The sequence below is a fragment of the Leucopleurus acutus genome (genome assembly GCF_964270905.1).
Source record: "Leucopleurus acutus genome assembly, chromosome: 10".
Taxonomy (NCBI): domain Eukaryota; kingdom Metazoa; phylum Chordata; class Mammalia; order Artiodactyla; family Delphinidae; genus Leucopleurus; species Leucopleurus acutus.
The window spans coordinates 86,165,444-86,176,433 of record NC_139153.1 but is presented as its reverse complement, the minus strand read 5'-3'; the positions used below and the strand labels follow the sequence as shown (position 1 = coordinate 86,176,433).

Sequence of the window (10,990 nt, the reverse complement as noted above, 5' to 3'; positions counted from 1 at the left end):
AGCATCCCACGTGGACAGATGTATCCACAAATAATGCCTGAAATATCTGGAGTTAGAGTCAGTGAGGTATCAATTATTGGCCAAGCCATTTGTGATAAAGCAACTTTTTAATAAAGCTTCTGTGCAACTTGACAATTGTTAGAGCAAGATACATGAGATCCAAAGGCAAAATTTCAAATAGCTACCGTAACACCATGTAGTTTCCACAAGGGAACATGGTTAAGCATTGAAGAGGACAGTCCAGGACAAATTCCATCTGTACCAAGTGCGAGTGCCTTCCTAATCCTTTAACATGGAAGTGTAAAGACTACTAGATTCTAAGAGATTAAAGATTTCTTGTCAAGACACTGAAAATCTCAGCTTCTTTGTTGCCATTTCTCATGTGCTTCCTGCTTAAATTTTTGCATCATCTAAGTGAGCTGTGCTGTTATGTCTTGTTTCATTTACGGAGAACCAGTTCTAGTCATTGAGTGTTTGGGATAATTTTGCATTCAGTAGAGAAGAGCAGCTTGGGTTAAAAAGGCAGGTCTTTAAACATGTCTTTTCTTGCCAGAAAAGAGCATTGTTCAAACAGGCTGACATTATTCAGCCCGGTTCTTACCTTTAATTTGCCTTTTGATCCTGAGGCCAGAGCTCATGTGGTTGATGCCTGTGGGTGCTGTCATTCCAGCTGGGAAGGATGAGTTCTTGCAGCAACGTTTGTGGGTCCAAGCAGGCACAGGCTGCTACGGAGGGCGGGTACCAGCGCTATGGAGTCCGGTCCTACCTGCACCAGTTTTATGAGGACTGTACCACCTCGATCTGGGAGTATGAGGATGATTTCCAGATCCAGAGATCACCTAACAGGTGGAGCTCAGTATTCTGGAAGGTAAGTAAAGAGCATGTGTTTAACTCAGGAAGTGGAGAAGTCATTTGATACGGGAAATAACTCAGCTATAGAGAACTGAGAAGGCTGGGACTCTGTGTGTGGATCCCTCTCAGTGTCACTAAGTTCAGTTTTCTTCCTTAGGAAAGGAGACTATAACCCTTGGGCTGAAGAAAGCCTCTACACACAGCACAATTGTTGATTTGCAGGTTAAACATAAACAGATATAATTGCCATCATTAATTATTATTTTTGCTATTGTTATTAACGTGCCACTAAATTCACCAACTATGACAGCCATCCAAAGGCAAAACATGCTTTCAGCCTCCCTTAAGGTTTGGTAAGTATCATTTGACAAATTACAATAATTATTAGAAGCAACAGTTGGATACTAGAGAGAGTTAATACTGAGACATAATACAGTGGTCAGTCTGCCAGCTCTGCCTCTCCTGGATATGTGGTCATGAGGCTTTATGAGCTTCAGCTTCCTCAAGTGGAAGGAGCCTCACTAGACAATAAGTTCAGTCATTCAGCATATAATTAGTGAGCACCTACTCTGTGCCAAGAAGTTGCAAAGTACCAGAAATTAAAGTGGTAAATGGGAGAAGAAAAAGTCCCTTGCCCTCAAGGAACTTACAATCTATCGTGGGAAACAGACCATAAACAAATAAACCACACAACAGAATGGTAGTGGCAAGTGCTATGAAGAGAAATAAATCAGAATAAGAGGATAGGGAAGGATGGAGAACTGGTATTTAGTTATGCTGATCAGAGAAAGCCTGTCAGAGGAGATGACCTTTGAGCAAATACCAGGGAGTAAACCATAAAATTACCTGGCTGAAGGTCACTGTAGGCTGGGAAAATAGCAAGTCCAAAAGCTCTGAAATGGGAACACTGGTGTGTTTGAAAAATAGCAAGAGATCCAATCTGGTTGGAGAGGAATGAGAGAGGGGAAAGAACAGGTGATGAATTCAGAAAAATAACAGGACACAGATGATGTGTGTGGAGCCTTGTAGGTGACAGTGAGGACTTTGGCTTTTACCTTGAGATCCATGGGAAGCCACCTGAACATTTCAAGCAGATGAGTGACATGACCCGACCAGTATTTTAACAAGATCATTCTGGCTACAGTACAGAAAATAAATTATAGGAAGGCAAGGATAGAAGCAGCTAGATTATTTAAGAGGCTGTTAAAGTATCCAGGCAAGAATAATGGTGGCTTAGATTACGGTGGTGTTAATGGAGATGGCGAGAAGTAGTCAGATTTAGCATAAAGTTTGAAGGCCAAGCTGTCAGGACATGTTGGCATATTAGAAACGAAAGAAAGAAGAGTCAAGCATGACTTAGACTCGCAGCCTGAGCTCTTTAGTGGATGATGTTATAATTCACTGGGATGGAGATCACCAGGAGAGCAGTGGGATGGGTGGGGAGTCAAGAGTTTGATTTTGGCATTGCTACATTGGAGGTGCCTATTAAACATGCAAGTGGAGATCTCTAGTAGCAATTTAAATATACTTCAGCTCATGAATTGGGAGTCACTGATACATACAGTGTATATAAGGTACCAGACTAGACAAGATCACCTAGGAAGAGAGTATAGACATAAGAGAGAAGAAGGCATCGAATGTTCCAACATTTAGAAATCAAAAAAAGGACAAGGATGTAGGAAGGGCTACTGAGAAGGCACAGCTTTAGATGATGCCTCGGATTCCCTCCAGGTCTAATATTCTGTGTTTTGGAGGTTTCTGATCATCCCCAACTTTCTCCCGAAAGATCCCAGAAACTTTGACATTGATACTGACATAAATTTACAATGTACTGGCAATAGAGTTTAACAAGAGGCAGTGTAACATAGTGATGATTATGAGCACGGACTCTGGCCTCAGATTACATGGGTTCAAATCTCAGCTCTGTAACTTTGGGTAATTTAATTGACCTTAAATGAGCCTCTAATGGTGATACTTATAGTACCTACCATATAAGTTGTGAGAATTAAATAAGATAATAGATGCAAAGAGCTTAGAACAATGTCTGGTAGGCACTCAATAAGCACTTAATATATTAGCTCCTAGTACCAGATGTCATATGGAACACTGAGTTCTGAAATAGAAATAAAACTGGAAATCTAGTTAATAAATAAAATATTGGTAATGTGATTATTACTATGGATTACCCAAGACCTGTGTTGATTCAAAATCTTACTAGTGTCAGGCACTCTGTATTAGAATTGGTCAAGCCAGCCTTCTTATTCTGTACAAGTGTCACCTCTGACAACTCCGTACTGGCCTGGACCAATGAAATACATAGCCAAGCTTGGCACATCTTGTATTTACCCAGGCAAGTGGGTGGTTGCTTCTCTATATGTCAAAAAAACAAATATTTGCCTCACAGGTCTATTGTGCCAAGAGCCTAAAATGCCACTGACATACAGAATACTGCAAATGCTAGTGGTTCCAAAGCACTAGTAGTGATATGAGTTGTGAAGCTATAACTCCATCAAATAATACATGGGTATGGATTTACAATAAAGAACTCTCAGTAAATTACCAAGCCTAGAATTCAGATTTCAGTATTTTCTCTCTTCTGTTTAACGCAAACAAGATCCAAAAGTATTTGTTCCCTGTTGTGCTGGACCTACTTCAGAGAATAAAACCAGGCAAAAGTCCATGGCCTCACAGAGATTATATTCCAGCAAAATCCAAATCTTAGACTTACATCCTAACCATAAAACACTAGACTGGGCACTCAGAAGCCTACAGTCAACTTGAAAAACCAAAGAATTCACTGTCTTAGAGACCTCACCCCTACCAAGGGAATAAACCAACCATTCTTGGGTTTCCTCCTAGGGAATATAAGGGAGCTCATGCCAGCGAGCGTATGAAGTGCTTTGAATCAACACAGAGAGAAGCACTGATTATGCACGTGTTTCTATTACGATACTTTTCTTATGTTTTTTCTTTCATTTCAATCTGCATCTTGTAAGTGGTTCAAGATGTGGGCTCCCCCTTCCCTCTCTTCCACTATAGCATTGCTGAGGCCACGTGGGTCTCTCACTGTGGGCCACGCTCACAGAGCCTCAGGAGGACTCTGCTGGTGAGCCAGCTCCTTAGCAGTGGGCAGCAAGGAGGGGCTTAATGAGAACAGGGATTGGAATCAAATGGGCCTGAGCCAGAAACTTTGCTCTACCACATGGACCGATGTAACCTCGCTCTCACAATGCTGTTCTTTCTACACATGTTTATATGTCCACTGTGCACAAACCTCTATGGTGGGCTCCGGGATTCAGTTGTGAACACAACACTGTTCTTCACCTGACGGAGTTCACAGTCAAATAAGGAAGGTAGATGTGTACAGAGATTGTTACAATCCACCATGCCAGTTGTTGCAGTACTTACTGGACAGATCTGATGCAGCCTGGGGAGAAAGTGACTCCACAGAAGAGTTCACAGGCACAGAAAAGCACTATAGAAAGAAGAGCATCGCAGAAGCTGCGTCATGAGAGAAGATGGCATGCTCAGGAGATGCCAACAGTTCACTGTGGCTGGGGTAAGAGTTAGGCGTGGAGGACAAAGGCCAAGAGATGAACACGGTAATGTATACAAGAGCCAGATCACAGAGACTCAGCAAGGCAATGAAGGAGAAATTTCTCCAGAACCTTCCTGCTTGACTGAGTACAGTGAGTAGGTAAGATAATAAAGCTAGGCTTTCTTGGGAAGGTTGTCTCACAATCAGGTGTAAACAGCCCCTACACACACACACACACACACACACACACACACACAGTATTATACACATTCTCTGTGCCTCACAGCTTCTGGATTACTGCAAGGTGGCCTCCGCCACTGCTAATTCACCTGCAACTGCTGCCATCTGCAAAAATCTAAGTGACACAGTCCCACCTACCCCCTGCCACCCACTGCCTCTGCCCAAGGGCCTAACAGGCTGTGGTGGAGTTTTTCTTTCTCACCCTTGCACTTGACCTTGACTAAGACTGTTGCTACTTGATGGTGCAGCAGACAGCTGAAGTACTGCAGGTATGAACTAATGGGAGCAGTCTTCTTACCCCAGTCGTTCTTTCCTCACCCCAGGGTTATCCTCCTCCTTACCTTTCCCTCAACCAATATCAGAAATCTCCCAAAGGGTGTTAAATAGCAACGGGCAGGTACAAGGCAAGACCGCTTCCTCCACAGACTTACTAAAAGTGAAAATGATGCTGGTACCCCTCTTTTCTCTCAAGACCCTCCTCCTACCTGTCCCAATCTCTCCAGTTTCCCCCTTAAGCTAAGTCAGAGTTTAAACTTACATCTTGGATTTCTCTTCAGAGTCTTGCTAGATATTAAGGAGATGGTTTTATTCTAGAAATGAATAAGGAAGTCCCTTATGAGGAGAAACCATGTGGTATTATTAAAAAAAAAAATTTCTCAGATGACACTTGAAAAATGGACAAAGGATGAGACTAGCCATGGAGACCATCAGAATGCTGTTGCAATGATCTGGGCAAGAGTTAATAATGCTCTGTTACCATTAGAGTAGCTGTAGTGATGGAGAGACAAGATTCAAGAGAATTCTATGAGATAGAATCAATAAGATTTAATTATCCATTGACTACGAATGTGAGGAAGGACTCAGTGAATGGGCAGGTGGCAGGAATGCAGAAAAACTGGGAAGGAAAGAAGAAAGGAACACCATTTTGAATATTTGGGTTTTGCAGAGCCTTTGGGACATTTTTGTGTAGATGCTCCCATTGGCTGTCATAAATGTGGGGCTACAGCCCAGGAGAGAAATCTAGGCTGGAGTTGGACATTTGGAAGTCACTGGTATATAGATGCGAGTTGAAACTGCGGCCACAAATTAAACCATAGAGAGAACATATTGAGTAAGAGATGTGAGTCAGGGCTGGAACCCTGGGGGACACCAATAATTTAAGAGTGTCTGGCAAAGCAGGTTAAGAGTGAGTTGTTAAAGACAGAAGTGGAAGAGAGTTGTGTCAGCGATAACCATTGGTGAGGGTTTTAAGAAAGCCTAAGTACTTAAAATCAATGACTGCAGAATATGCAAATGAAGAAAAGAAAAATTGGATTTGACAATTAGGAAGTCATCAGTGACCTCAGAGAGAGGGGCTTCAGTGAAATGGTGGAGGACTAGGCTTGGCTACCAAGGGTAGGAATGAGTTCAAGCAGTAGCTAGTGGAGGACACAGGGCTCTAGAATAGGTTTTGAAGATGGAAGCGATTGAATGTGCTGACAGGCTGGAGGGACAGAGCCTCTGTAAGGCAGCGGAGCCAATGCAGGATCCTGCTACCCAGGTGAAGGAGGGCTGTGGAGACTGTACCAGGTGACGCATATGTGGAAGGACCTGATCCCAGCCCGGCACTGGTCACTGCTTTGCAAAGCTCAGTGTCCCTACAAGCAGGTCAGGCAAGAGGGTCAGGACAGACGAGTTAGAATCTGCCATCACTCTGGCAGGTGACAGCACTCCGAGCTCAGGTCCTGCTAAGGAGCGGTGGGCAGCAGCCCTCAGGGCTGATGGAGAAGAAGAAAAGCCAGTCTTCACTCTTGCTGCGCTTCTTCTGAATTTTACCTCTAACCCAGAAGGCTTCTTTCCCATTTAGCTCCATCCAGCAATCTCCCCCCACACGCCGCTCTTCCCTGCCATGCTGGTTCTTGCCTCCACCAGTCATTACCGCCTCCTCTCTGCCAGAACAGCTGTGTTGCTCCTGCTGCCAGCTCCGCTTATTGGAGTGAACTGCATTTTCAGATCTCATCAGCTCACAGACAGACCACGAAGGGGATGCTGGTCAAAAAACAGCAGCTTCTGGCTTGTGGGCCCCAGAAGCAGAATTTCTGGAATCCAAGCTCTCCCCTCTGTCCAATCCTCCTTTCCAACAGCAGGGACTGGGTTTTCACCCATCCTTCGCACGGTCAAGAGAGTCATCAGAAGTCACAGCACAAAAACTGCTCTTGCTGCTGTCTTTAAAGTTTGCTTTTCATCACCTGGAGAGGCCCTTCTCTCTCCCTATTGGTGCTGATCTAACATCCCACACCACCAGGCTACTCTGGGAAGCCCCTCACCCAGCAGCACTGCAACTCTTTGCATGGCTCCAAACAGAGCTGGTTTGCTCTCTTAGAACCTTTTAAAAAACCTCTGTGTTGCATTTCTTAAACTCTATTTAACAGAACCCCTTTTCTCTTAGATCTGGGACCACTTCAACTTAGAGCTGTGTCCAAAGTTTATGATACCATATGGCATCACTCCCAAAATTTTTATTCCATTCAGTACTCCAAGATGGTACCAGGATTAAGCTGATATATCCCAGCATCCCTCCTCACCACTACTACACTCAGGGAAGTATTCCCAGCATTTTCCCTTCATGCCTACCATCCCACGCTCTCCCTGACATGTTTGAACAGGTTTGGAGTCCCTCTCTGGGCACATCTTTTGGAGATCCTCATTAGACTTGCATTGATGGCACCCTCAGAATCCTGGGCATTACATACTATTCATTACGTCATGCTCCCCTCCACAGATGGCGGGCCTCTCTCTGATCCTCTGATTTAACAGGGAATAGGGAGAAGGCTTGGGGAGGCCAGCCACTTTCCAGTTCTTGAAATGAGCAGGAGTTCTGCCATCTGCAAGGCAGGGTTTGCCTTTTAGCTTCTGAGTGATATTCCAAGAGTGGATTTTAATCTATAAAGCACTGCTCAACTGAGGAACAGACTGCTCTGAGAATCACCTGGCTCCGGATTCAGCAGTCTGGTGGTTTAAGTTAGTCAGTCAGGAATATATATTGGACACAGGCTGGACTGACTGCTGCGGAGAGAAAGACAGAAATAGAAGATGGAGCACCCTGGCCTCCCTTGCTCTTAAGAACCTTAGAAACGAAGATGGATACATTTTTGCTGCCCTCAATTTTTGAGAATCTGTACCAGTTCTTGAGGAGGGAGGTAATTTAGTGACATATGAAGCATGTCACCATGGATATTTAAGTTAATTTAGTTTGTGCATTCAGAATATTCCAACGTGAGTCATCTTTTAAATATTATAACGGTTAGTCTTTGAAGGTGAATTTGACACCATTCTTCAAAAAATGTAGAAAGCCATCCAAAGTGTGATTTTACAACCCAATTTTTTCTGCAGTACTTATATCTTATGTACAATAGTTTTGCTTTTTTTTTTTTCCAGAAGACATTATACTGACTCTTTTTGTTGGTTTTTCAGTTTCTTTACACTATTACATAATGGAAATTTGTTAGTATATGGTGACTAAAACTTTATTGTAATTTTTTTTAAATTATAGAGGTAATGTACAAAATAGTAATCGGTGAAGTATCATGGGAGAATGAAAGTGGGGAGTGGGGCTTAGAAGTCATGCAGACCTGGGGTAGAGACCACGTGCTTAAAGAGTGGACTTTGAACTATGTTTCTTCAATCCAATAAACCTCAGTTTCTTATAGGTGAAATGGGGATAAAAATATCTACATCTCATAAGATGCTGGTGAGGATTAAGTGGAAAGCACAGTGCCTAGGTCATAATCGATGCTCAATAATATGAGCTCTCTTCCCCCCTTTGTTAGAGTGATGGATTTGCAAATGTTTTCTATTATCCAAACCCTCTACTAAAGAAGTATCTAATAAAGTGTATTACCCTGAAACATAGTAAATAAATAGATAAATATACTTTAGATGTTCAAGATTAAATGGTGTTATACATTTGGTTATTTTTCCAATCTTGTTATTTTAACTAAAAGCAATTAGGAACAGGAGGAAATGAAAAATGTGTTTAAAAAATAAGCTGTATTAGCTGTTCTTTATTCCAAGTACTGAGTGACTGTTGCAATGCTCTTGCCAATGCAGCATAATTTTACAAGAGGCACATTTCCAAATAATAATAATAATATCTACTTATTACAATGTATGACTTAGGCAGGCACAGGGCTGAGTGCTCTCGTTTTGTCCTCACAGCTTTATGAGGTAGGTACTGTTATCATTTATCATTTTATAAATGGGAAAATTAACGAGAGTATTTAAGTAACTTTCCTTCTATGATTCAAGTACTAGTTGGCAGTGCTAGAATCCAAGGCTGAGTCTGTTAATTCCAAACCTCCGAGCTTAAACTGCCAAATGGTATATTACTTTCCATTTTCAGTGGGTTACATTTTATTAGAACTTGAGCTAATGCAGTTTCATCTCCATCTGCTGCTCTTAACATTTCTCAACATCTGCACAAGTAAAGCCCAAACAGCTACATGTTAGAAGAGAAAGAGCACTGGCCTGGAGGTCAGATCTGTGGCTTCTAGCCCATCCTCTGCTACTTGCCAGTTGTCTATCTTTGGGGCAGCGACCTACCCTCCACGAGGCTACATTTCCTTGCCTATAAACTGGTAATGATGGTTCCTTCTTCACTTGCTTGGGGAAGGGGTGAGTAGTTACACAGACTGTCGATGGCCACCTGCCGAAATCACCTCTATGTTGAACAAGTTGAGTATATTACTCATCACAGTGAGACAGAATGACACCATAGGGGCTCCTGGGCATTTCAGTAAGAGAGTGTAAGAAAGGATGTATTATAGGATGTTGGCTTCAGTTGGGTGACTTGGGATTGCAGGGGTTTGGGAAGTCTACAGGAGCCAGAGTTCACTCTGGATTATCAGGAATGATCCTATGATTGGGTATCTTAATAAATCCTATCTATACAGAGGGCGGACTAGAGTGAGACTAAGACTGTAACTGTAAAGAAGCAGCAGTCATTTATATTGGGTGGGGTGGGAGGTGCGCAGAATCTTGTGGTTTGCACAATGACCTTGTTTTTGTCTGCGCTTAGACAAAATTATGAAGTGGCCTTGGTTTGTCACACTTCATCATGGGTGCAGAATGAGCCTGTCTGATGTTGAGGTTCTGCAAGATTGATTGTGCCCACAAAACAACATGGTATCAATGGGGGCCCCAGGCCAGCTTCTAAGAACATCAAAGCCTAGTGGATAGAGTAAGGCCAGCTCCTGGGTATCCGGGCTGCTTTTCTCTTGCTCAAGACCAAACAAGACAAAGTAAGCCAAAGGGGGCGCTGTTGATTGCAAAGCATTGGACAAACAGGAAGCTCAAAGGAAAAATCAAGGCAGTGCTGCAGTTCCTGGTTGGCATCAAAATCAGAAAAGTCCTCCTTCACCTTCTTTTTTAACTACAAAATTATGCAGGCTTCTCATATAAATTAGAAGTGACTGGGGAAAGTCTCTTCTCTCAGAAAACAAGGCCAGTCCTGCCCTGGAGACCTGAAGTACCAGGTTTACTCTGTCTTATTTCACTGTGTCTTTCACTAGGTTGGACTCATCTTGGGCACAGTCTTCGTGATTCTCGGATTGACTGTCCTGGCAGTGGGCTTTCTTGTGCCCCCCAAAATCGAAGCCTTTGGTGAGGCCAATTTCGTGATGGTGGACACACACGCTGTCCAGTTTAATGGAGCCCTTGACATGTGCAAGCTGGCGGGCGCCATGCTCTTCTGCATCGGGGGCACGTCCATGGCAGGGTGCCTGCTGATGTCAGTGTTCGCAAAAAGCTACTCCAAAGAAGAGAAATTCCTTCAGCAAAAGTTTAAAGAGCGAATCGCAGACATCAAGGCCCACACCCAGCCCATTACAAGAGCTCCAGGCCCGGGAGAAACAAAGATACCAGTCACTTTGTCCAGGGTTCAAAATGTCCAGCCCATAGCGGCAACCTGAAACATTTTCCAGCCCGGTCCTCCCCTCTGTAATTTATGCCCAGTGTTACAAGGGAGCAGACCAGTTTGGGAAATGATACAGATTTGGTGTTGACCTGCCCCAGGGCTGTGCTGGGCTGTGGGCAGTGTGGTGTGTGAGCTCACATTCATTCCGTTCAGTGGCCCTGGGAACCGTTGATGCCATGGGTCAGCCTGGGCACATGCACCCGGCTGCTTAAAGAGGTGCTGCTGGGTGCCCACCAGGAACTCTCTGGAACTCCCCTCTCATATAGTGTGACTTTGTGTCATTTTCTGTGTTCTTGGAAAGCGCTGAACAGTTTAGACCAGCCTACCAATGGCTGACGTGGTCCGTTTTACTTTCTAGTATTGGTTTTTCTAATCTTTCCTGTGTGGTGCTGCCTTCCATTCCTTGT

At 43.6% G+C, this 10,990-nt stretch overlaps 1 protein-coding gene across 1 annotated transcript; it reads left to right on the top strand.

Moving 5' to 3' along the window:
* Positions 1-679: 679 nt before the first annotated feature.
* Positions 680-10,578, top strand: NRSN1 (neurensin 1; the record flags this gene model as incomplete). The annotated part of the gene is made up of 2 exons (XM_082847357.1): positions 680-868; positions 10,180-10,578. 2 exons carry the CDS (start codon positions 680-682, stop codon positions 10,576-10,578), a joined length of 588 nt encoding a protein of 195 aa, XP_082703483.1.
* Positions 10,579-10,990: the final 412 nt, after the last annotated feature.